This window comes from Rhineura floridana, chromosome 2, assembly GCF_030035675.1.
Source record: "Rhineura floridana isolate rRhiFlo1 chromosome 2, rRhiFlo1.hap2, whole genome shotgun sequence".
In the NCBI taxonomy this organism is placed as follows: Eukaryota; Metazoa; Chordata; class Lepidosauria; order Squamata; family Rhineuridae; genus Rhineura; species Rhineura floridana.
In genome coordinates, this window is record NC_084481.1 from 73,657,776 (window position 1) to 73,685,624 (window position 27,849).

Here is a 27,849-nt window from a genome sequence, read left to right on the forward strand (position 1 = left end):
TTAAGGCACTGCTTCCATGTTCATTATGTAGTTGCCCAGCAGTGATCAGAAAGTGCATGTGCCGCGTGGATTGGTTTAGGCTCAGGCTGATGATGGTAGAAGTTATTGACAATCCTAGTGGAACTACTCTTTTTTTCTCTTTAAACCTATGTATGTAGGTGTAAAGGATCACCTGACACCTGAGGATCACACTAATTGCATCTGATGAAGTAGACTCTAGTCCAGCAGTGTCCAGCTGTTTTTTCATACTTGCCAAAATTGTGGCAAATGTTTTTACATTTTTGCCTTATGACTGTGTTTTTGGGATAGAAAAATATACAATAATGTATTGAATTTTATTGATAGAATTAATGAGAAATCTGACATATCCTTTCATTAAGTATTGTGGGGAAACCAGGCATAAAATCAGTTAGGCTACATCTCAACCTCCAAATTTTCATCCAACATCCATTACCTGTATTTTGATTTCACCATTCTAACCACGCTGAACCAAAAATGGAAAACAGTTTTGGAATAGCTGTTTTTAGAACCACGAAGTCATTTTGATTTAAAATATAGGACCACATCGTAACAATTGAATCATCTTTCACATGTTGAGTGCTTTGAAGTAAAAACACATACATCTCGAAAAGGTTCTTCTCCAAAGAAAGAAGCCTCACAAGCTCTTGAGATAGGTGAGAACTGTAGATGTTAAAGTGAAATGGATCTTGCATGACTTCAAAAACAATTCTGTACTTCTCAAAATTGGAAAAGTAATTAGGACCCAAGGAGAAATTGTGATTGTTGGGAGTGGAGGGTGAACACTTTCTTGAACGGTGTAAAAGAATTTTATTTTCTTTAAATTTTTATTTTAAAAAAATAGGTGGTAGAAGCAAAGTACCGATTCTCCACAGCCATTTCAATAGCCATTTCATCATATGTGGCAAGTGGCTATTGTGTTAGACACCAAGGATCCAGTCCATGAAAGTTTGTGCTATAATAAAGATTTGTTAAGCCTATTATTATTATTATTATTATTATTATTATTATTATTATTATTACACTTGTATACCGCCCCATAGCCAAAGCTCTCTGGGCAGTTTACAACATAAAAATCAATATACATTCACATTTGGTACAATTGCTACTAAAAAAGAAAAACAATAATTCACATTTTAAATAAACAACTGAACAATAAATCTCTAAACAATATACATAACATGAAAACAAAATAAATCAAATACATAACAAAACAAAAAAGAATGTAACAATTGTAAAATATATCTAAAAATGTTCTCTAATTTCCCATTGTGCTTCTCCCCACCTGACCACCATCTTCTATAACCAGTAGCGTTATGAACATTTCTTCTGTTGTCTTCTTTCTCCAAGACCAGAGCTTGGAAGATTACTTTTAAAAAGTAATAAATTACAGTTACAATTACTTGGCCAAAAAGGTAGTAATTACAGTTACAATTACAATTGCTCTGAAAGTAACTGATTACTTTACTTTTTCTCAAAAGTAATCACTACAATTACATTTCAGTTACTTTTTAAAAAAAATGCCTACAAGGTGCTGGCCTTGGCTGCTTCACATCTAAGTAGCCTAAAACAATATTAAAACTAAACACACACACACAGGGGGTAGTACAAGGGTTCGAATCCTCACATAGCCACTAAGCTCACTGGGTGACCTTGGGCCAGTCACTGCCTCTCATGAAAACCCTATTCATAGGGTCACCATAAGTCGGAATCAACTTTTCGCTACCACTATAAAATCATCCCTTTGCCGCCCAGCAGAGCTTTTTAGGGTTGTCTGAGGGCTGCTTCATGCAGACCCTCAGGACATGGTTGAATCATCAGTAGCCCGCTGCAATGAGTTTGCTGAGCACTTTCAGCATAAGTTCTTATGCATCCGTCGGGACTTAGACTCCCAATTTATAGAAGTTGATCCTAGTGAGGTGTCCAGACCACAGTCTTGTCATGTTTTATTGGATGAGTTTCAGTTGGTTCAGCTCAAGGACGTGGACAAGGTGCTTGGACTGGTACGTGCAACCACTTCAGTACTCGACCCGTGCCCCTCTTGGCTTGTGAAAGCTAGCAGGGATGGGACAGTTGGCTGGGCCAAGGAGGTGATAAATTCTTCTTTGCGAGAGGGAGTGGTCCCCAGCTGTCTGAAAGAGGCAGTGGTGAGACCACTCCTGAAGAAGCCTTCCTTGGACCCAGAAGATTTCAGCAGCTACAGACCAGTAACAAACGTCCCATTCCTGGGCAAGATCTTGGAACGAGTGGTTGCTGGCCAACTCCAGGCGCTATTGGATGAAACCGATTATCTAGATCCATTTCAATCGGGCTTTAGGCCCGGTTTTGGCACTGAGACGGCCTTGGTCGCCCTGTATGATGACCTATGTTGGGAGAGAGACAGAGGGAGTGTAACTCTGTTGATTCTCCTTGACCTCTCAGCGGCTTTTGATACCATCGACCATGGTATTCTTCTGGAGAGGCTGGCAGAGTTGGGAGTTGGAGGTACTGCTTGGCAGTGGTTCCGCTCCTACTTGGTGGGCCGTCTCCAGAAGGTAGTGCTTGGGGATCATTGCTCGACACCGTGGGTTCTCCAATGTGGAGTCCCGCAGGGGTCAGTTCTGTCTCCCATGCTTTTCAACATCTACATGAAGCCGTTTGGTGCGGTCATCAGGAGATTTGGAGTGCGTTGTCATCAGTACGCTGATGACACACAGCTCTACTTCTCCTTTTCATCTTCTTCAGGTGAGGCTGTCGATGTGCTGAACCGTTGCCTGGCCACGACAATGGACTGGATGGGAGCTAACAAACTGAGGCTCAATCCTGACAAGACTGAGATGCTGTTGGTGGATGGTTTCTCTGATCGGATGATGGATATATACCCTAGTATGGTGGTGGCCCCCGAATTGTGGAATAGTCTCCCCGAGGAGGTTCGCTTGGCGCCGACATTGTCATCTTTTCGGCGCCAAGTTAAAACCTTCCTCTTTCCCAAAGCATTTTAACTGTACTTTTTAACTTAATATAACTTAATTGGATTTTTGCACTGTATTGTTTTTCTTATTGTATTTATTGTATTTTCTGCTGTTCACCGCCCAGAGAGCTATCGCTAGTCGGGCGGGATATAAGCTTAATAAATATAAATAAATAAACTTGAAGGCAGTACATTTATTTTTTATTTTGAAGATGATGATTATGATAATGCAGCATTTCAAATTAATTCTGTATGACAAGCATTCCATGCCAAGCTTGGAAAACCAAGGAGGAGGTATAAAATGTAGACAAAAATACTTTTGACAAAATGCCGTTTATCCTTTATATCTATATCTATAATTAACAATACAGCTGAATGATGTATGTAAAGTATTTTTTCTCTTTCCCTTTTTTATTAGTATTTTAGTACTACTGCTAAAGTTCTGATGAAAGAATAAAGCATTCATTAGCCAAATTCAAATGATTAGAACACATCACATAAATTCCACTGAAGTTGGAGTTTTTGCCATAGAAAAGGCAAAAAATACATACCCTATGATAGCCCAATAAACAATCAGAACTAATATAAAACCCTATTGCTTCTCATTTGCAAATGTTGCAAGATCTAAGGTAACTCTAGATCATGTGAGTTCAGGTGATGCATGTTATGTAAATTTGTATAGATATTAGCAGAGATTGTCAACAGTCTGAGATGTGTGTGTGCCAATGTGTGCGTTTACCTAAGTGGCAGGCTTTTACCCTGCACTGAGATCACTGAGACTTAAGACTTAGTAAAATAAGAAAAGCTATTTTATTTATAGAAATACATAGTAGATAGGAAAGGCATACCTAGTTCTAACTAACTTGGAGGCGCAATGCTCAGGTTTGGGAGTTGCCCTCATGGCTCAGGAGGGAGAGAGCAGAGACAAAGGTGTCTCCTCTCTCTTGGATTACTTTATTGCTTAACTGCATTCTGTGTTTGCCTCTGTAATTCTCACTTTTTTTTACCCACTGTTTGAATGTCTTTTGGGAATGCCTACTGATTATTTGTTATCATTTTGGGCTGATTACCTTCAGCTATTATCTCACCAAAGTTGCATACACATGACAGATTTAAAGCACATTTCCACCACCACCCAAAAAAGAATCCTGGGAACTGTAGTTTGTTACGGGTGCTGGGAATTGTAGCTCTGTGAGGAGTAAACTACAGTCCCCAAGATTCTTGGGGAAAAGCCATGTGCTTACATGTATGGTGTCTACTGGGAGACTCTTACGGATTGATTCTATACTCCCAGAAGTAAATCCTATTTACTGCTATGGGAATTACTTCCAAGTAAGTATGCTTGGAATTGCAGCTTTTAGGTCATGCTTAATAGCCACCTTGTGTCAAACTGAACAGTTTCCAATCAGATTTAAATACTAACCACTTAAACTGGTCAGAGTGTCATTCCCTCCATTTCTGAAGCTCAGGCTGGAAGTGTTGTTGCTTATGTAGCCATGGTATCACCCTCCATACCACACATAATAAGGAGTATTAGTGGGCAAGAGGGAACCCCAAGTGTTGCAGAATACAAAAAAGTGAGAGAGAGAACAGAAAGGGGATGACTCCCAAAACAGCCCAAATGAGTACTGAGCATGCTCTGTTATGAAATGCTCAGTGGCTGTGTGAGTGAGTGAGTGAGTGTGTGTGTGTGTGTGAGAGAGAGAGAGAGAGAGGGATGTCTCAGCTAACAGAAAATTATAGAATAGTAGAGTTGGAAGGAACCTTTAAGGTCATCGAGTCTACACCCCTGCTCAATGCAGGAATCCAAGTTAAAGCACACCTGACAGGTGGCTATCCAGCTGCCTCTTGAATGCTTCCAATGTTGGAGAGCCCACCACTTCCCTAGGTAATTGGTTCCATTGTCATACTGCTCTAATGACTGACAGTCCTTTTTTGAGTTTTGAAAGGTGTTTCAAATAAAATTCTAACTTTTATAATAGTCCAGATTTTTTTAATGTCCATATGATTGATGGGCAGGCTGGAAAGAAAAATGACTCACTAAGGCTACATCCACACCAGACATTTATTCCACTTTAAACAGTCATGATCTCAGAATCCTGGGAAGTGTAATTTGTGAAGGGTCCTGAGAGTTGTTAGGAGACCCCAATTCCCCCCACAGAACTCCAGTCACAGAATTGTCTGAGAAGAGGGGCTCACTGTTAAACCACTCTGGACATTGGAGCTCTGTCAGGAGAATAGGAGTCTCCTAATAACACTCAGCACCCGTCACAAACTACACTTGCCAGGATTCTTTGGGGGAAGTCATGACTGTTTAAAGTGGCATAAATGTCTGGCGTGGGTGTGGCCAGAAGGTCATCCAGTGAGTTCATGGCTGTGGTAAGATATGAACTCAGAACGTCCCAGCTGCACCCAGCATGGAACTACACTTTCAGCAGCAAATACCAGAAAACCAACAAAATGTGTGCTGTCAATGTGCAAAGCATTTGCTGGGGTGCATTTGGGTAGGTGAAGCAGGAGATAGATGGAAGGGGCTGTTTTCCATGCCTGCCACTTTACCAGTGCAATGCCCCATATTTTTCCTTATTGACCTCCATCAGCTAGGGAAAAGTGGCCAGGGAAGGGGTTGCAGATAAAAAGTTTCAGCAGCAAATTACCCCCTCTCATCACTTCTCCCTAACAAAATGCCCCCCACATCAGTAGCAGACACCAGCAGGGAAGTTCTTTTTTGAGTTGTAATTCAGCTCTCATTCTGTTAATTCCCAAACTACACCAGTTGTCATTTTGACCTACATGCATAGGGAGAAAGACAATGTAAAGGGTGTGCACAAGGGGGAGGGGACGACAAAGGATTTAGGACTTAAAGATTTAATAGTCCATGAGTAGAAAAAAATACCCTATGCAAATGTCTATATTATTGCAGAAAAGTTCAGTTCTACATATGTTTGCCATCTTTTCCTCAAGCACAACTGTTTTTGAGATAACAGTCTTATTCTCTCTTGCCCTTCACCAAAAAGCCATGTTAGTTGTCCAGTATGTGAAATGACTGCAAGCAGGTGCAGCCCAAGACATTTTGCTACTTGAAGCAGAAGAGCAAATGGTGCCCTGCCCCCAAGTCAAGGTCATAGTACCATAGCTTGAAAAGTTATGTTGGCATTTGAGGCAGAAGATCTCACAAGTACCTCTTCCTGACAGTAAATATGCAACAACCAAAAATTAAAATAGCTAATAATTTGTTGCATGGTGCCCCAAATTAGTTGCTTGGGGTAGTCATCTCTTGCTGCCTAGTGAGAGTCGGTCTATGAGAGGCACATAACTGAAGCAAAACACACAAACAGAAGTATGAGACTGCACCTACCTCCTAGTCTCTTGCCAGTTCCCAATTTTCACCCTCTCTGGAGGGGTGCAAGGACAAGCGGAGCGGATGCAAAGAGGGTGCAAGGACAAGCGGAGGGGATGCAGAGAGGATGCAAGGACAAGCGGAGGGGATGCAAAGAGAGTGCAAAGACAAGCAGAGGGGATGCAAAGAGGGTGCAAGGACAAGCAGAGGGGATGCAAAGAGGGTGCAAGGACAAGCGGAGGGGATGCAGAGAGGGTGCAAGGACAAGCAGAGGAGATGCAAAGAGGATGCAAGGACAAGCAGAGGGGATGCAAAGAGGGTGCAAGGACAAGTGGAGGGGATGCAAAGACGGTGCAAGGACAAGCGGAGGGGATGCAAAGAGGGTGCAAGGACAAGCGGAGGGGATGCAAAGAGGGTGCAAGGACAAGCGGAGGGGGTGCAGAGGGGGTGCAAGGACAAGTGGAGGGGGTGCAAAGAGGGTGCAAGGACAAGCGGAGGGGATGCAAAGAGGGTGCCAGGACAAGCGGAGGGGATGCAAGGACAAGCAGAGGAGATGCGAGGACAAGCAGGGGGTGCCAGGAAGAGCAGAGGGGGCGGGCAAGCAGGCTGAGGGAGGCAAGATGAGCAGGGGGGCAGGGAGAGTAGGCTGGAAAGCGTAACACATACACTCAACTCCACAGCTCTTCACTTCCATTCTGCTGCTTCTGCCTTCTACTCCTCCTTGCCCTCCAGCGCTGTCTGACTCTCCACTTCCTCCCTTGTGCCTCCATAGAGCACGAGGGAAGAGCTAAACAGCGCAGAAGCCCAGTTTGAGGCACATATCTTTCCTCCACCATTCCACCAATCACAGCAGCAGATGATTTCCCCTGCTTTCCCCCCCAGTAACGTCCAAATGTAACGCAAAAAAGTTACAGTTGCAGCTCAAAAGTAATGAAATTACCACTCGTTCTGTTACATACAAAATGTAACGAAGTTACCCACTCGTTATACAAAATGGTAACAAATTACAAGTAACTCGTTATTTCTAACGAGTTACTTCCAAGCTCTGTCCAAGACAACCGCAAGAAGACTCCAAGTGCGACGCTAAGTGCACACTTTGTGCGACGTCGAGGCACTGCCCCAGGCAGCCCTTCCCCTTTACAGTGCTTAAGACTTTCTGGGCAGTATTCAATGAACCTATAAGTGAACAAGGACTTTTGGTTGCTCAACAGAACTCCTCTCCCTGAGCCCTCACCCTCATTCCCTACATCTGTTCTGGGAGAGGAGAAGAGGGAGTTCCATTGCACAAGTGGAAATCCTTGTACTTCTGGAATTAGTGCATTGGATACCCCCACTTTGCTGTCTTGCTACAACAGACTAACACGGCTACGCCTGTGGAAATTATTACTGAGGGTAGTATCGGTCTTTTTCAGGTTTGTATGCTGGTGTGGTTTTAAAACAAACTATAAACAATTGCTTCATTCAGCTTTGACTAATTAGATCAAATGATGCTAAATCCCAACAGAAATATTCTACTTTAAAATTGGCATTGATTTGGCAGAAATATATTAATGTGTGTGTGTGTTTTCACTTGTTTTAGCATTTCCAAGAGTGGAAAGGACAGGCAAATAAAGAGATCTGCTCCACCATCTGTAGTTTGAGATTGTCTTGCCAATAACACATGTAGCTTAAAGATGTTTATTAGTGGCATACAACAAAAATGTTGCTGTAAAAAAAGACCTACTTGCATCGGAGGTGTCGTGAAAAAGAGAGACTAATATTTGGAAATTAGAATATTTAAAAAGTCTTGGGCTGCCCTGAATGACTCTATTCTCCACATATCTTTCCTAATGAATAGTCGCTTGATCCAGCGCAACCTGGAAGATACAAATACACCCTATTCACACTTCTTATAGCTTGCAGCATGGGAATTGCTAATACTGCAGCAAGAGCTGAAAAGAGGAACAAAGTGGTTAGGGTCAGTTAATTGAATGTGAATACAAATGATGTTGCAATGTTAATTTTTAACTTCTTTTAAAATGTATATCCCACTTTTCTGCTTTACAAAGCAGTTGTTCATAGAAGCTTTTTTAAAAAGCACACTGATTCAACTTTTAAAAAGCAAATTTTCAAAGTAAAAACTGAAACAAACAAAAAAATACAAATAGCAGAATCAAAAGCTTGTTTAAAAAGGAAAGTTTACAATTGAGTAGACTACTGCAGTGCACTTTATGTAGGGCTGCCTTTGAATATGGTTCAGGAACTACAGCTACTGCGGAATGTTGCTGTCTGGATGTTACTTGAAGGTAAAGTGCTTTGAGCATATTATTCCAATATTATATCAGCTGCATTGGCTGCCTGTTCGTTTCTGGGCCTAATTCATAGTACTTTAAAGCTGCTAATTGCTTGAGACCCAGTTTGATACAGAGCTACATGTACACATGTGAACCAGCCTGGGCCTTAAGATCAGCATCAGAGGCCCTACTTGTGGATCCACCAGTGGTTACAATTAGACTGGTAGCCACATGAGATAGGGCTTTTTCATTGGTGGCCCCTTCTTTATAGAACTGTCTTCCCTGTGAGCTGCATGGGCTCCCTCCATGATTTATTTTGGATGAGCCTACAGGTTTTTCCAATCGAGTTTTGGTTAAGGTAAGGTAAGCCTAAACCCATAAGCATTCTTTATTAAATTCTCATTGGATTTCTGTGAAGTAGAAGTTCAGTAGCTTAAAGAGGAGGGGAATAGGAAATTAAATTGTTATACAGCCTAAACAATGGAAGATTGCTTTAGAATCTATACAGAACATTTCCTTAGACTTCAGATTGAGATTGATCAAGCAAAAAATAATGTTTTGGGTATATTGGATGCCACAATGTCTTTACAGGAAGGTACTGTCTTAATGCGGAAAGATGCTGAAGATGTGATGCTGAAAATGCCTCCTTGGGGCATATGATGTGGGCATGTCCAGTGATACATTGTCTTTGGTCTAAAGTTGTTGCCTGGATTATGTTTTTACTAATTAAATCCTTGATATTTGTGGATGCTCATGTCCTTTTAATTATATTCTTCTAGTATGGAGCTTAATGGCAGGACAACGAAAGTGGATTTTGTGAGCCTTTATGGTTGCTAAGAGACTTACGCTTCAAGTCTTGAAGGATGAACACCCATTGTCTATTACGCAGTGGTCTGAGGACCTAACTGCCCTTGCTATATTTGATTTTTTTTTAATAAACATCAATTTTGTGTGTATATACCTCTCTGGATATTTGGATGGCTTGTATCGATTTATGTGTTTAAATTAAGATTAATGTATAGATGGTTATTGTATTCCTAGTTCCTTCACTTTTTTCTCTGTTTTTCTTCCTTTCTTTCATCTTTGTTAAATCTGCTGTTTAAAAAATTAATAAAAAAGATAAGCTGGGGCAGCTCATATTCTGTGCTGGGAATTAGGGGGGTTGGCTGTAGTGTTTTTGTTATTGGCTAAATTATGTATTTATTTTAATTACGTAGTTCATAATATTTTGTGTCATTATTTTTATTGCAAGCCACTTTCAAAGGATCTATGACCCTAAAAGTGGCATAGATGCTGTCTGTATATACATAAAAATAAGTATATAAATAAAATTGGCAACAGAGCACAAATAGAGGAAGATAACTTTTTGGGGAGGCCTTCTCATATGTTGCCACCAACCTTAAAAATGGCAAACCTCTGTAATTCACAATTTGGAATAAGGAAAACAATCTGAAAGAGCCATGCTTTCTAGAGTAGAGATAAATAACAAATGGGGAACATTATAAAAACATCAATACATAGAAACATAAAATTGAAAGGGAAAAGATTTGTTATATCATATTGAGTATCATCAGCCAATATGAGATTGCTCACTGCAGTATATTCTAAAGTCCTTTATTCAGTCTAATTTGCAATTGCCCAGGCAGTGGAACTTCCAACTTTTCCCTCGAGGGAATCTGCCACAGCTTTAAAGAGCTTGCTGTCAGCAGATGTTATCAGACATTTAGTCTAAATTTTCTTCAGATTTAAGCTAGCGCTTCTAAATCTGTCTCTTGGGTATTTGCTTTTCAAGCTACGTGTAAATTGCCATTACAATACTTTTAACCGCTATTTGAAGATACCAGCTCCAGGATACATGGGGTAATATATTTAAGTGACAGAGGCTGTGTTCATATGAACAAAAGCAAATAGCATTAGGTGCTTCAGTAGGTGTTAATCAGGGATGTGTGCTTTCATTTTGGTACTGCTCATGCTTTGTGTACCTAAATGCATCCCTAACTCACCCTTTGCCCTGAAGAAAATGTTTATTGAAGGCATGTGAAAATACAAATAGTTCTTTACCTCAGCCTTTTTTCACAATTTTTCACATGTGAGACTGAATATGTGAAGGGGTGGGATCATATCTTACACTGAGTATTCCCAGGATAAAAGCATGACCCCACATTCTAACATATGAAAAAGGTTTCTGGTGGTGGTGTTTTTTTATAGTAAGGAGAACGAGCTTTCTCAGTGGTTGCATGACAAATGTGGAACACCCTCCCTTTGCAGGTTTGACTGGGTATTTTTATTATTTTTTTATTTATTATTAACATTTATTAATATTTTTATTTATTAATTTATTTTATTTATTCGCCAGGAGGTCCAAGGGCAGGTTACAGCAGTTTAAAATTCAGTATTAGAAACAAATTACAATCACAGGAATAGGTCCTGAAGATATACATCTCGAGTGCCAAAAGCCAGGATGTTGACCCTTCAACATCAGCTCAAAACCTATTAATTTTCACAACTTTTAAAGTGTACAGCTTTTTGGGAATGGTCCACAGCATTTGTTTTATGAATTTTAACTGATTCAAGTATTGGTTTCATCTACATATCTTGTGATATGTATTGTATTTATTGGGTTGTATTCAACGTAGAGCTAAGTATGTATATCTGTCAGTGCAAGGATTCATATTTGTGCAATAAACCTTTTCCCTTGCATACCCCCTAAATCTGGTCTGGGGTTCCCCCAACCCCCTGGAGCAGACTGGACTCTGTTCTGGCACAACTAACAAGAACAAAGCTCAAGAGCAAGGAAAAATATGCCTCCTGTCCTCTCCTTTTTAATTTTTTTACCAGTAAGAGCAAAGCAAGAGTTAGTAGTCTACGTCTATGAAGATGCATGATATATGAAAAATATTCACCAAGATCCTCTTATTCAATGACCACTAAGATTACTCTTTGGACTGCTTAGATTAGTCTTTGGAGAGGTGCTTTGTTAAATGCTTTTTGCAAGTCTAAGTGCATAGTGTTAACTGGATCACCTCTATGCTTGTTGACATTCTCAAAGAACTCTAAAAAGTTAGTGAGACAGGACTTCCTTGCAGAAGCCAGGCTGGTTCTGTTTTAGTAAGACTTGCTCTTCTAAATGTTTGGGAATTCTGTCTTTTAATAATGCTTTCCACTAGCTTTCTCTGAACAGATATTAAGCTAACTGGCCTGTAATGTCCCAGATCACCTCTTGATCGCTTTTTAAAATTGGTGTTAGACTGGAAATTTCCAGTTCTCAGATACAGATCTTGGCGAGAAGTCACATATGTTTTGTTAGAAGATCAACAATGTCACATTTAAGAACTCTTGGGGGGATGCCATCCATATCCCATGATTTTGTCACTTTTCAATTTGTTTATCATACTCACTTCCTGAGAAAGTTAGTTCAGACACAGGGATCTGCCCTGTATCTTCCACTGTGAAGACAGATTGCTCTATATCTTCCACTCTGAAGACAGATGCAAAGAATTCATTCATCTTCTCTGCAATCTCCATATCCTTTTTTAGCCCAGGTACCTTCCTACTCAAAGGACCAACCACCTCTCTAGGTGGCCTCCTTCTGTTAATGTATTTAAATATTTGGGGAGGTTGTGTGTGTTTTTAACAATGTGCTCCTCTTTTTCCTCTATCCATTATTGTCTTCTGTGTTTCTTTGCTAACGTTTTTGTTCATTTTTGTTCTCCTCATCTGGACAAGACTTCTATTTTCTGAAGGAAGCCTTCTTGCCTCTAATAGCTTCCTTGACTCTACTTGTTGAACCACACTGGCATCCACTTGGCCTTGATGGTACTTTTCCTGATCTGCAGTATACATTCTAACTGAGCTTTTATTATTGTGATTTTGAATAACCCCCAATCATTCTTATTTTCCCTTTCAAATTCCATATTATCAATATCTTCATTTTTGGGAAGTTTCTGCATTTGCCCAAAATGAAAGTCACCATTTCCCATACCATAGTAAACCTTGTAAATTTAGATTGATAATATGGACCAAAATTATAGTTCTTCTGACAGAAAATATGGTCCTCTGCCATAAGCAGGGATCCATCACAAAATGTATAGGGGTGGGGGAGGGAGAAGCTATCATAATCAGAGTTGCAGCATATAGTTGTCTTGAATCTGGAATTCAGGCACCTGTCCATTTCTTCAGAGAACAAAAGAGACTGGGGTTGGGTCTGTATACCTTGAAAAATTGCAAGCAAGCTTTGTTTGAGGAGGACTGTCCTGTCTTTCTCTATGACTCTCTAGAGCAGTATCAATTCATTTGTGTACGTTGTTCCCTTTTGCCACCAAACATTCAAATTCACTTCAGTAAAATCTTCATTATTAGTATTTTAAGAAAAAATGGTTTAGTTGGCTTCCAATGAAAAAATATTCTGCTTTATATTAGAAATATGTTTAAGATTACATGGACTGCACACGCTGACGATGTGAGCTCCTCATTTCAAGGAGAAAGATGCTGTGGAGAAATTTCTCCACAGGTGCCATCACATATTTGTTTACTTGACTGTACAAAACAAACTCATGAACCTGCTGAATACCGATTTGAGGGTCAAAATGGTATTTATTCAGCAAAAAGAAAATAAATTAATCCAAATTGGGCATAGTGGAGGCTACTATTATAGTTGGATGTCATGGTCAGTAAATCTATTATTTTAAAGGAGGGAATTCATAGACCACAACATCATGTAATCAATAATTGCATGGCTAAGTCCTTACCACTCTACTGAGAGACACATAAATATAATTATGTCAAAACAAAACCTAACAATGAAAACAAAAGGCTTGGGAAAACAGAAGCTTTTCTCTTTTGACTTCCATCTCCACCTCCCTGCAATGTTAGTAAATGCATATAGATCAGCATGTGGTGAGCATAATTAGATTTGAATGAACCTATAGGGCTCTTATGGATGCCACTGGTAGCACCCTTTGGGAAGAGTCTAGCTTAATACTCTGCACAAAAGAAGCAAGCTGAGTCAACTAATCACACACCCTGAACTTTAATTCCTAATATTGGGGGGAAGATTATCCATGGTGCTGAAATGGCAATCTGCTATGTAGAAGCAAAGTTATTCCTATCTAACATACCGTGCTTTCTTAATCTCACCTTTTACAACCTGAAAACTTGTGACTACATAAGCAAATTTACGTGTAATATCTAGAATGCATATTTATTTCTCTATATCTTTTTAAAATGTTATTTATATCTGAAAGCTATGCATCATTGGTCCTGAAGGAAACTAGTTGTACGATTTAAGATATTCACATTCTATCATGAAATTTATTCTGTATAACCTGTCACCTCACAGAGCTCCTAAGCCTGGTTGATGCTTCTGTGCTGTAAACTAGGGGTGAAATGAATTGGAATGTCCACACTTGATCCTTGTAATAAGGGTGATATTTCCTGCTTAAGTCCCAGCTATGCCAAATTGGCACACTCCCAGATAGTTGGTGACCTGGCTAAACAAACAAGCATGATCACTGGTCATACCTAACCCTTTTGGATTGCGCTACCTTCTCTAAAGACAATGAGCATAATCTTGCCCTGTTGTGGATAAAATCAGTCCAGGGCAGTGTGTGGAGTCTAAGCAATAATAGAAAAATGTTTGTGGGAAAGTCCCCTTAGAAAAACAAAAGACAACAGTTGCAGCAAAAGATATCCTCTTACCAACTGTGTTATTCTTTGAGCTCTGTGTTTAAATGTTCCGGATTAAATTAAATTCTATTGCATACTTAAGCACTTTGCTTAAGAAGATTATGACTTGGAGATTTTATAATGTGTGTTTCTTAATCAAACAGACGCAGGTTAGTCATGCAGCTTTTAAATGCTCTGATTAATTTTGTGGTGATTGTTTTATTTCAGTTGAGAAAGTGTATTTTTTCTCATGAATAAAAAAAATCTATGCCAAACAACTATAAACACTTCTTAAATCCAAAATATGTTTGAATATATGAGCCACTGGGTGTATTCTAAACTAATATTGCACATTATGAGTGGCAGTGAGTCTCTAAGATTTTCCATTCCTTACAACCTGAGATCTTTTTAAACTAGAAATTGAATCTGAGGCCCTTTATGGGTAAAGCAGGTGTCCTGCCAATGAAGAATACCTGTTTCTTTCCTCAAAAGTTGTTTCTTCAAGATGTCCTTTGTTTTTGTAGAGTTTTCATCAGCTTGCCCAAATTACACTGTATTCCTATATCTTAGAATCGTGCTGCCAAATGAGGACACTGGACAGTGGAATAGGAACCTTCCCTCTCCCAGACTCAGGAAACCGCTCGACTGGACGACATGTTTCTAAACAAGAACTGGATTTAGAAGCTGAAGTTTTCATATCACCCGAGCAAGCTTTTCTTCAGGCTCCTTCTTCTGAGAAAGCCCAAACCCTTGAGCGAGAAGTGCCTTCAACAGCTAGTAAGAACCAGGGATCTGTGGAGAGCATAATAACACATTCAACATCAGATCCTGCCATGACTACTAAAGGTGTACAGCCTTTTCAGAGTCGCCTTCCAAAGCCAGCTTCTGCAGGTAAAATGACAGTTATGCTGGAAATTAGATCTTATGTGCCCTGGTGCCAGTTCCCATTAGCAGAGACCTGTACTAATGACATTGGATAAAAGACATATGAAAGGTACAGCTGAAAAGATTCTTCAAGTCACTGCAAAAGGTTAACAAGCTAGTGACCACACTGACATTGAAATCTTGTTAAATAAAATACTAATCTATAAAACAACAGATTGCTATATGACACACTATGTCTCTAAGTAGCCCAGAGAACATATTAAAGAGAAAGAAAGGGAGGTTTACTAAAAACAAACCAAAGAGGCATCTGAAATGTCAGAAATTTTGCTTCCTAATTTTTCTTTAAATATACATGTGACTGCATTATAAGAGTGTAAATAGAGCAATTACTCTACTAATAGAATGTGGGAAATTAAACCATTGAGCCACTGCCCATAATGATGAATATTGGACTTCTGAAACATGCAATTTTTCTGCGAAGAAAAGGAAAGATCCCCATGAGTATTCCTGTTATACGATGTTTACACTTTCAAGCTTAATGTACAACAGCTCTTCATAAACCATGAATGGGATTAATGGAAGGCTTCCCTCTTGTTGATCAGTCCCATCAATGGGATTAATGGAAGGCTGCCCTCTTGTTGATCAGGATGGGTTGGATTCACATTAAGTCAGTTGAACTTAAATTCTGTTATCTTTTCATTAGTATTTCAATGGGACCTTAGTGCAACTAGCCTTGTTTGGATCCAGCTTGATGTGTCTAAGCCATTCATGAATAATAACAATTTTATCATAAACAGGATGACTGCTATTTTATTATTTATTTATTAGATATATATCCCACCCTTCTTCCCAGTAGGAGCCCAGGGTGATTACAAGAGATGCAAGCTGTGTCATGCTTGTCTTGTATTAAAACACACAAACTGCTTGTTAAGTGTCATTGCTGAGATTCCTGTTTAATTTATGGCAATGTTAGGTGGTTTAATATATAGATATGTTTCACAAACATGGATGTGTTTCTTTTTTGACTCTAGAAATGAGTAGCATGGCAAGGACAATTCAAAACCATGTGCACAGATACAAGTGGATATTGATTTTCACACGTCATCCAGGGTGCAATACATATGAAATAAAATGTTAGATGGTGGTTGATACCCTGCTCAGGCAACATTTACACTTCAGCAATTGCTGACATCATGAAATAAACATAAACCTTGAAACAACCTAACAATAAATGTAAGTCTTTGATAAATATGACTACAACACAGGAACACATCAGTATACAAGCAGAATAAAATGCTGATATTCAGCTAGGAAGCATGTGCCCTTATATATAAAACACATAAATCAATAACTCAATATGAAATGAAAGTGGTACACTAAAGTCCCATATCTTCCATTTGTAGTTCTTATGAGTACTTTTTCTTATATGCATGTCAACATAGTACAAATCCTCATACATAAAGCTACTCAATGGTGGAATTATTTATGGGATTCAGGGCTGAAAATATAGATACCTGTCAAAGAGATGCATGAAACAGTTGCACCTCCCTTTGTTGTAGTGTATATTTTCCCCTATATTTACATGTGGGAGGGCTAAATAAATGAGGACCAATCCTACCAGGTAGATCCCTCACTCCCCTCCCCTACTTTTCCCAGTAACAATAGTGGTTTGGATGAAGACAGCTTATCACATTCCTGACTCCTAGCACTTCACTCAAGGCATTGTCATGATTACAGGAAAAGCAGCTTGATTGAAGAACTGAGGGCTAGAGAAGAGGGGTATTTATTCCACTTTTCCCTGATCTTCCTTCAGGCTTCTGAATGGAACACAGGCTTTAACTAGGCCAAGATGCCTAGAGCTAGATCCCTTCCAGGCCATTTTCTGAACATTACCCCCAATTCCCATGGTAAACACCATGCCGTGCCCATCAGGTATGATAAAGAAATAGAACTGCCACCATTGCATTTTTGATGGATGAATAATCCCACCCTTTCAGTACACATAGGTGGGCTGAGTACACATAGGTGGGCCTGTAAAAGCGAGAAAGCTTGAACTGAGATATAGGAATGGGCATGGGAAAATGGAATGTTAGAATAGTCATTTCCACACACACACAAAACAGGGCTAAAGTGTTCTGAATTTAGTTGGAAAAAGAAAGGCATGGGAAGGAACTTTCTCATTATGTCTTTCACCAATGTTTCTAGTATTAACATAAATGTTTTTAGAGATGTTTTGTTTTTAAGTTTTTTAAAAAATATATATGTTTTTAGTGTTTTATCACTTGTTCGCCACCCTGGATTCCCTTTGGGAGGAAGGGCAGGATTTAAATTTAATTATAAATAAAGTTATGCTGTATTACGTTTCAAGCTAGGCTTGAAACAGAGAACCATGCATCCAGAATTCCATCTTGCCTGTCCGTTAGTGGGATGGCCTTGGGCAAACCATTATTTTTCAATCTCATTAGTCAAATGGGAATAGTAAAGAATTGTGATAACAAATTATAAGGTAACGGTACCTTTAAATTAATCCAGTATTGTCCCATTATCTGTAGGGACACAAAACAAAGGTACCAACACATTATTTGAACCTTAAATGAGGCCATCATTTTATTAAAGAGGATCTTTAATAAATCAAGCATTTAAAGATAAATTGGTTTTATTTAAAGCAGGGCTAGGGAACCTCATGGACCAGATCCTTATTAGGATCTGCCTTAAGGACCAAATTCCCAGGATGTCATTGTGATGTTACTTGATTGTCAGAATCTCTTATGCTTCTTTTTTAAGTTTCCGATCACGGAGACTTAAAGGATAAGACTTACAAAAGCCTTTTACAAGTCTCTTGTGCTTCTTTTTTAAGTCTCCACAGTCAGGGACTTCAAGGGGATGGGGAAGATTTGCAAAAGGCTTTAACACAGCCCCCATGCTCCTGTTTGAGCAAATGAGAGCTCAGGGGTTGTCTTAAAACCTTTGCAAAAATGCTGCTTGAAGTAGATCTTACCCACAAGCTGTTTCAAAGCTGCTGCTTGAAGTAGATCTTACCCACAAGCTGTTTCCTGTTTTGTGCAGCACTTTATTCCCCACTCATCAGCTGATAAGTAGGGACTGAATCCTGCTGCCTTGGCTGTGTGATCCTGTTCCCTACTGGGAAGAGGGTGCACAGCCAATGCAGGATTAAACCCTGTCCTCCCACCCATCAGCTGATGTCACCAGTGATGTTAGCTGATGAGCAAGTGGGCATACTTTGGGGGGAAAGTCCTCACAGGCCAAGTTGGACTCCCTGATTGGCCACAATTGGTCTGTGGTCCGTAGATTCCTCACCCCTGCTTTAAAGACAAGCATCCTGTCCTGCAGTATGACTGTTTTGTGCAAAGAACACCCAAATTTATATTTGTGGTCAAGTCAAGGCTCACAGTTACAAAGTCCAAAGCAAATCAGATATATAGACATGAAGGACAAGACCTGTTAAAACATTCTGAACCCTGTCAATCGTTTAAAGGTCTGGACCAACACATTTATTCCCACTGGAAAGTCCAACCCAAGTCAATTGGTGCCTGAGGCAATTGACAAAATGGTAGAGCTGGCCTTGGCAGGCTGTCTAAGGAGGGCAGTTATGATCCTCTGACGAACCTGTGAGCCAGGTAGCTGGTCCCTATGTCCCTGCCTCCATGTTAGGACCAGGACAAATCCACCTACTCTTAAATGAAGTGGGAATAAAATGAATCTGCTTAGATTTTGTTAACTTCAACTCAACTCTGACTGTTTCTTTCCAAGTGCTTCATAAAGGAGAAAGAAAATTATGTAGAAGGCTGCCGTAATATGTTTAGCCTGCATAATTGTGGCACACAACCATCATCCACCCACACTTCCAATGTGAGAATTATACATTTGGCTGAAGTCTATGGCAAGACTACAGAATAACGTTTTGCTAATGTGTCAATATTTAAACTGAGTAGAGGAGTAAATAGGCAGCATTAAAGATTCTGGGGAGTTTATGAGAAGTCTTCTAATTAAACATGTTGGAATTTAGTTGATTTAGCAATATTCCCAGTGCAGTTTTGCACAGTAGTTATAATGGAATGCAAACACACATTGTATGCTTCATTGGAAACTCCCCTGCTCATTTCAAATCAAAGCTAAAGAAAAGATATTTTTAATTCACGTTATTTTATTTTTTTGAAAAAAGTGTATTGTTAATTAATAGCACAACTAAGGGAGATTCAGAAGAGAAATCTTAGTTATAGATTATATGCTGCATGCTTGGATAGCCACATGTGTGACCTCAATTCAGCAGCGTGCTATAGAGTAGACTCCATGATTAAACACTGTCATTATAACAAATTGAATAGAAACTGCAAGCACTGAATTGCTTCATAAGAAGTCAGTAGCAGTAAGATTGTCTTGATCTTAATGCTAATATTCACTGCACCAGCCTTCAAGGGTTTGTTTCTTAATTAAATTGTCTTGAAGGGATGTAAAAAAGTAGTATACAACAGATTGGGAGGTCAACCTTCTCATTCTCAAATTTTATCGTCTGACCCATCTCCCTCCCTCTTCTTCTCTCCCTCTCCCACTCTCTCTCTCTCTCTCTCTCTCTCTCTCTTCTCCCCCCCACCATTATCAGTGAAACCTACAAAGCACTGTAGATTTACTTTCATGTTTGTTCTATGCAATGCTAGCTCAAAACATAGAAAAAATATTAAACTATTTGCACTGAGATATTCTTCAAGACTGCCAGTTTAAATTGCATTTTTCTTTTAGTTAGAAAAATGGCTAGTGGTCAAGGGTGATGGGGAGTCATAATCCGACAACATATGAAGGGCCACAGGCAATGCTTTTTTGGTAACAAAACAGTGTTCATATCTTGATAAAAGTGTTGTGTGTCAGCACAAAATGGCTACTATGGGCAGCTGAAAAAGAGGTACCAGTTCTCCATACCAGTGAGTACTGTTAAAAAAAAAAAAGCCTTGGCCACAGGTACCATAGCTCTGACCTAGGTCTATCTGTGCCTACTCTTCCCTACCACATTAGGAACGGAAAGAAACTGTTGGAAATGGAAAGAAGGGTTTCTGAATTCTTCATATCATGAAAACAAAGTGTGGCATGGCACAGTCAACCCAGTGCCTGGTTGCACCAGCAGTGCCCTTGACTCATAAGTCATTTAGACCGAAATGCAAATCCAGTTTAGTAGATTTATAATTGGGGGCCAGTGTACACATGTTTGGAATTTGTCTCACAATCTTTCCCTCATGATTGCAGAAAAGAATATAAATATATGAAAGCCAAATATGATAGAGGTTCAGAAATGTTTTCTGCACTATTTAAGGGATGTGATAGTCACCATTGCAAACTCATTTCTCACCTTTTTCTTCTGTCTCTCCTCCATTTTCTAGGTAACAGTTTCAAATATTTCTTAACACATTAAGCAAAACTTCTCTTTGTAGAAGTACAGTATATTCAGGGTGGATCAAGTGAAAGAACATGACTCTTGCACAGAAATGGAATCAAACACTGTTTTTCACACTCTGATGTTCAAAATCTTTCATTACTTCTTTCTGTTATCCAGGAATAATGAGCCCTATGAAAAAAAGTGGACAAGAGGAGAGTTCTCTGACTTCTGCATCATTAAAGCATTCAGAAAAAGCAAAATGTAGCAACAAGATGTTTCCAGATTGGAGCGGCAGAAAAGCTATTAAAGCCAAGGTATAAATGAACAAGAGAACTGGGCAGTAATATTTAGTTATTTCTCACATTTATATTGCTTCCCATAAGGAAACCAGGCAGTGGATTGTGGGGGCTGTAACCTCTCACAACAACCTTGTGAAGTTGGTAGGACACATACATTACATGCAGAAGGTCCAAGGTTAAATCTCCAGCATCTCCAGGTTGAACTGGGAAAGATTCCTGCCTGAAGAGCCAGTACTAGTCTGTGTATACAATACTGAGTTAGAAGGACTAATGGTCTGAGTTGGTATAAAGCAGTTGCCTATATTCCATATGTTCATATGAGTGTCACTGGCCCAAGGCCACCTATGACAAACATGGCAAGCAAATGTTTACGCCAGTGCTCTTTGGTCCAAGTCCAGTAATATCTAACCACTTGAGAACACTTAAAATATCAAGTCTTTGATACCAGGTGGTAAAGTAACCAAATTGCTATCAATACCTTGTGTAATATTTATTTAATTAGTCGGCTTCCACATGTCTCATGGTGGTGTACAAAATACAATAAAAATAGCTACCAAAAAATTAAAAACACAGAAAGCAGCAGCAGATAAATTTAAAAGAATTACAAAGTAGACACCCATGGCAGAGACCTATTGTTCCAGCTGAAACCTACAAAATATTGTTTCCTGAAAGTGCAGACAGTGGGCACCTTTTGTATCTTGACAGGAATACCGTTACACAGAACAAGCAGTCACATGAAAAGTTCTGCTCCCAGTTGCTGTGAAGCGGGCTTCTGATACCCTTATAACTTGAAGGAGAAGCTGTCCCTCAGACTGCAGTGACCTACTGGGTTAACTAAGGGATAAGGTGGTCTTTCAAGTAACCTTATTCTGAGCTGTATAGCTGTATATGTTACTACCAGACCTTGTGTGTGGCCCAATAGCAGATTTGCAACCAGTGCAAATCCTGCAGACAAGACATTATATGCTGGTGGTATTTTGCCCCTACAAGCAACATAGCTGCTGTTTTTCTGCACCAGCTGTGGCTTCCAGATCACCCTCAAGGGTAACTCCACATAGAGTGTGATTGCAATAATCTGACCATGAGGTTACCATTGTATGGATGACTGTGGTCAAGGTATCTGGATCCAGGAACGGCTATAGCTGTCTTACCAGCCAAAGATGGGAAAAGGCACTCCTAGCCACCAAGGACACCTGCACCTCCAATGACAGAGCTGGATCCAGGAGCACTCCCAAACTGCACACCTGCTCCTTCAAGGAGAGTGCAACCCCATTCAGGGCAGGCAACTTAGTGACTTCCCAGATCCAAAAACCACTCACTTGAAAGCCTCTGTCTTGCCAGTATTCGGTTTATTTGCCCTCATCCAGTCCACCACTGCATCCAGGCAATGGCCCGGGGCCTTCTCAGCCATTCAGCTATCCCTGATTCAGATGTTACAAAGAAATAGAGTTTGGTGTCACCAGTATACTGATAACATCTTGTTCCAGATCTCCTCTTGACTGTTCCCAACAGCTTCACGTAGATGTTCAATAGCATCAGAGACAGTATAGTGCCCTGCAGCACCTCATAGCTTAACAACCAGGGTGGGGTGAGAAACACTTGTCCAGTGCTTCCTTCTGGAACCATCCCAGAGATAAGATGGGAACCACTGCAGAACAGTGCCCCAATACCTATCTCTCATAGACAGTCTAGGAGGATACCATGGTCAATAGTATCAAAAGCCAATTATTACCTTCCAGCTAATAATGTATCATGAGTATTCATCATGAAACATAAATTATATGTGCTTTGCCCTTTAATTGACAGACTTTAGAAATACATTGTAGTTGTTATTAGGCTCATAATAAGTTTACAGAGGAGAAATAATCTGGCTCCTTAAGAAATAAAGCTTCCTCCTCCCCCCACAGCAAACACTTCAGAGCCTCACTTCACTTTGTCATCTAGTATCTGCGTTAGGGATGGGGTTCGCTGCCTAATTCCGATCCGCTTGTATTCCGATAGTCCATCGTTCGATCCTGATCCGCCCTTTTTTTGTTCCCACTTGCTTTGGCACTTTCCAGTTCGATACGCTGTTTTGTTTTGTTTTTGGTTGCCAAAAAAAATTGCTTAATTTTTAATGTAAATGCCTATGTAAATGATCACAGTGTTCCATGTGGTTTGTTTTTCCTATGTATCAGACTTCACATTGTTATGAATAGAGGAAATTACAAAGATAATTACGTAAAATGGGGGGGTAAAAAATATCTGCGCTGAGTACAGTTGCGGCCTGCCGCAAAAAAATCCATGCTGATTACAGCCCAGCCTGTCCCAAGAAATCAGTGCCGGTCTGAAAAGATCAGAGCTTGGAAAAGTTACTTTTTTGAACTGCAACTCCCATCAGCCCAATCCAGTGGCCATGCTGGCTGGGGCTGATGGGAGTTGTAGTTCAAAAAAGTAACCTTTCCAAGCTCTGGAAAAGATAGCAGACTGCCAAATTCAGTCGGAATCCGGTACTAAGTCAGAATCCAGTACTAAGTCCGATTTAGTTGAAATTAGTTGAAATTCTTCCCCATCCCTAATCTATGTTGAATTGTTTCATACTACTACTTCTCCCTCCCTCCCTCTCTTTGCTAATTGCTACCATATTCTGGTTAACATTACTTTTAAGAAAACTGAGCCCCATTAGAAAGAATCGGAGAGCCAAACTAGGTGATGTGTGGAAGATACACAAAATATCTTCCATTTCCCCCCACCCCCTTTTATTTCACCTGTGGGAGGTTCCAACATTGATAAGAGAAGCAGTGCAAGTAGTTTGGCTGCTTAACCCTTTCCCATGAATTGTTTTCTCAATTGAAATTGCCTTCCTGAAAGCTACTTTTGTCCCTGCAAGGGAAAAAGTATATGGATTAGGAAACTTTTCACAGATGGGAGTAATTTTTCTTGGGGAAATAGCCTGTGGGGAAAGTGTCAAGCAACTCTAAGAACATAAGAACATAAGAGCCTGCTGGATCAGGCCAGTGGCCCATCTAGTCCAGCATCCTGTTCTCACAGTGGCCAACCAGGTGCCTAGGGGAAGCCCACAAGCAGGACCCGAGTGCAAGAACACTCTCCCCTCCTGAGGCTTCCGGCAACTGGTTTTCAGAAGCATGCTGCCTCTGACTAGGGTGGCACAGCACAGCCAGCATGGCTAGTAGCCATTGATAGCCCTGTCCTCCATGAATTTGTCTAATCTTTTAAAGCCAAGCTGGTGGCCATTACTGCATCTTGTGGGAGCAAATTCCATAGTTTAACTATGCGCTGAGTAAAGAAGTACTTCCTTTTGTCTGTCCTGAATCTTCCAACATTCAGCTTCTTTGAATGTCCATGAGTTCTAGTATTATGAGAGAGGGAGGAAAAACTTTTCTCTATCCACTTTCTCAATGCCATGCATAATTTTATACACTTCTATCATGTCTCCTCTGACCCGACTTTTCTCTAAACTAAAAAGCCCCAAATGCTGCAACCTTTCCTCATAAGGGAGTCGCTCCATCCTCTTGGTCATTCTGGTTGCCCTCTTCTGAACCTTTTCCAACTCTATAATATCCTTTCTGAGATGAGGCGACCAGAACTGTACACAGTATTCCAAATGCGGCCGCACCATAGATTTATACAACAGCATTATGATATTGGCTGTTTTATTTTCAATACCTTTCCTAATTATCGCTAGCATGGAATTTGCCTTTTTCACAGCTGCCACACACTCTCTAACTCTCCTCTGCTCCTTCTCTGAACAGTTTCAGAATCCTTTATGGCTGCAGTAAAGAAAGAAACAAAAACAGCTGAGAGTCACTTTTCTCTTGCATCTTACTTTGTTTGGTCCTCCCCCAACCTGGTGTCCTCCAGATGTTTTGGACTACAACTCCCATCATCCTTGGCCATGCTGACTGAGGCTGATGGGAGTTGTAGTCCAAAACATCTGAAGGGCACCAAGTTGGAGAACACTGGCATAGGGGATCCTAAAGCTGTAATAGGTGTTCTCATTTAAGACATAAAAGATATTGGTTACATTCAGGTGTCCTGTTCCAGTAAATGGGAGTAAAACTGTAGCCCTGCCCAGAAATGAGTCTGGATTCTATCATTTAGAACAAAATAGTTATAGAGAACTCAAATGAGCACTATCAGTTCAGTTTCTTCGTGTTGTTTGGGCAAGCCAGCTACATGAAACCAGTAGAGGATGCATAGCTTTCTGTCCTTGGATCTGAGCCTGGTTTGTGCATTCTGCCAACTTGGCACAGCAGTAACATGATAGGGAAGTATTGTGAGTCTCTTGCCTCCACTACCCAGCCCACCACCTGAGTGAACAAGGCAACTGCAAGCTACAACACTTGAAATGTTTTCTGGACTAAGCCATCACAGCTAAAAGGTGTGCAGATTCTCCACCAGCCTGTTCCAACACTTTTAGATCAGAACATGGTCTCTCTCCCACCAAATGTTCACCAAAGTATTTTTCATTCTGCTGGGTTTACTTCCTTAAGTACCATTCCATCTTACCCACTGATGTTCACCTGTTATTGTTTTTGGACCCCCATATTCCTGTTAGGAACATAAGAAGCTGCCTTATACTTCAGTCAGACCACTGGTCCATCTAGCTCTTCTCCCTGGAGATGATGGCTGCTAATGCTGGGAAGTGCAGGTTTGGGGATATTTATTTGTTAAATAATTACTAATGCAGACCCCAAATGTAGTGCCAGGTGGATGTACCAATCTGAATTCCCATTTGTCACTACTGATGGATCACTTCTACACAAATGCTTTATTATAACATAAACCTGAGAAGAATCTATGTGTACCCAGGCTGGATTTCTTGAGAATAAGGATTAGTGCTTAGATCGTGCCTGGGCAATACTTGCTGGAAGATGAAATCTATTTTCAGAGATTTGTGACATTTAATTACATAATCAATGGCAAACTGAGGCAGCTAAATAAATAGGCCAGATTGAAGAGAGGCAAAATGTCTTGCTTATTGTACTGTACTCCAGATTCTTTGCATTCAGTGAATTTATTTTTTGTCTTCTGAGCCATAGATTTGTCTTTGATGTTGCTTTGTACAGGACAGGGCACTGAGAGTGTGCACTTACTCTGCTAGCAGCAGCAGTGATACCGAAACAGAACTGGAATATGAAACCAATGATTTTGGAACTGGAGGGGGAAAGTTAGTAGATTTAATGAAGAACAACAAACAAGGTAATTTGAAGTTTGTACACAGGGATTTATAGATCCCATCTTTGTCATGGCAGCTTTTTGTGGTTTGCTTGTGTTGTGTCTATCTCGGTTTGTCATTTCTTTCCAAATCTCATTTTCCATTATCTGCTTTTTATTATATATGTACATCCATTTTTGCCTCTTACACTATGTTTGCCACTAGAAGCCAAACCATAACATTTTTTTAGTTGTAAATTCCTGTGGTGTAACTAAAAACATCTTCAGTTCAATTATAGCTTTGATAATATATCTATATCTATATCTATATCTGTAATTGCATATAGTAGTTTAAAATAACCCATTGAGCCATGAACACGGTTTCCTCACCTCCATATTATTATAGCACTGCTCATGCTGCTACATATAGTTAAACCGACTTCAGTCTCTCCCTTTGCAAATAGCCATTTTTTCCTTCCTCATCCCATCACATGTGTTGATATAACTGAAATTAGGGCAAAAATCCCAATGTGATATTTTGGTAGTTTATTTGGTAGTTTATTTTATTACTCTAAAATTTTGTTAGTATGACTGGCAGACAGACAATTTGAAAGAATATGAGATTATCTTTTTTCTTTTAGTGCAAAGACAAGATTAAAGTGGAGACCGCAGATGGAGAGCTTGTTTGATTATAACTCGCATCGGATTGTGTTGGACTTCCAACTTCCATCGTCCCTGACCATTAGCCATACTGGCTGGGACCGATGGAAGTTGGAATCCAACAACATCTGGAGGGTCACCAGTTCATCATCCTAGTATGCAGAGTATAAATACTGTCTACAAACCCATCCCATAAGCCTTGCAGTTCCAACAGGCTCTGGACTGGGGAGACAGTATTGGACAGAGGAAGAGGAGGAGGAAGAGGGGATGTGTGGGTTGGAACCAACCAGGAGGGAGGATGAGGACCCAGCCCCATTCACTCAGGATGTTAGGGATGGGGCAATGGAGTCTCCGGCCTTGCCCCCCAAGCAAGATGCATCATTGGATACTTGGGAAGCTATTGACTCAATGGGAGAGGTGGCAGAGCAGGATGGGGAGGCTGGGAGCAGGTCACTGTTCTGTGGTGAAGAGGTCAATGCAGCCTCTGCCGGCACCAGCAATTGCAGCCTCTTGTAGAAGCACCCATCTACCCAAATGCAACCTTCCCATGCGAAGCGAGAGTCCAGCGAGTGAGCTTGCCACACCCAGCTTTTTTAAAGCTAGGCAGGAAGGATGTGGAGACTTGTTGGGACATCTTTGTTGCTACCATCCAGTCTTGTACTCCAGACCCTGCTGTTAGACTCTTGATTTGCGACCCCACTAACCTTCACCTTCACTAAAGCTGTATTAGGCTTTCCTGAAGAAATCTCTTTCTGTTACTTGAAAGAAAAGACTTGTCATGGTGTTTTGGGATGGGAGTCAGGACAAACAAAGTGTGAGCAGGATAATGAATTTTGATACAATTCCTGCATAGCTGCTGATCCTGCCATTTTTCCTGTTTTTATGGGGTAATTGACATGTCTGAATGTACAGTTATAATCTAGAAATGTGCTTTGGAGATGTTTCTGCAAGAAAGATTTAGTTGAATCATGATGGCTCCACATGATCTCAGTCCCAAAGAGCATTAAAATATTTAGGTTCAGGTAGAAATTCTAACGTACCCAGTCTGTGGAAGCTGATGCTCACATTGACTTACAGCCACTAGTACCACAAAGGAAATTATGTGCAGGTCAAAAGTGTGCAAAGCTACATGCCCATTGACATACCATATTGCTGAGAACCTGCTTAGAATGGTAAAAGTTCAGCTTGGAATGCCTAAAAGTCAGTGCATGCAGAGC

The 27,849-nt window shown here is 40.3% G+C and overlaps 1 protein-coding gene across 3 annotated transcripts in view; it reads left to right on the forward strand.

The window, feature by feature from the left end:
- NCKAP5 (NCK associated protein 5) overlaps window positions 1-27,849 on the forward strand; it is a 969,055-nt gene that overhangs the window by 861,523 nt on the left and 79,683 nt on the right. Inside the window, exons 20-22 of one of the 3 annotated variants that reach the window (XM_061608949.1) lie at window positions 14,816-15,136; window positions 20,694-20,830; window positions 25,885-26,017. In XM_061608949.1, coding sequence (XP_061464933.1) covers window positions 14,816-15,136; window positions 20,694-20,830; window positions 25,885-26,017 — 591 coding nt within the window. Of the gene's footprint in view, window positions 1-14,815; window positions 15,137-20,693; window positions 20,831-25,884; window positions 26,018-27,849 lie in introns of those variants that run through there. The other 2 variants (XM_061608950.1, XM_061608951.1) reach the window with 2 other exon arrangements.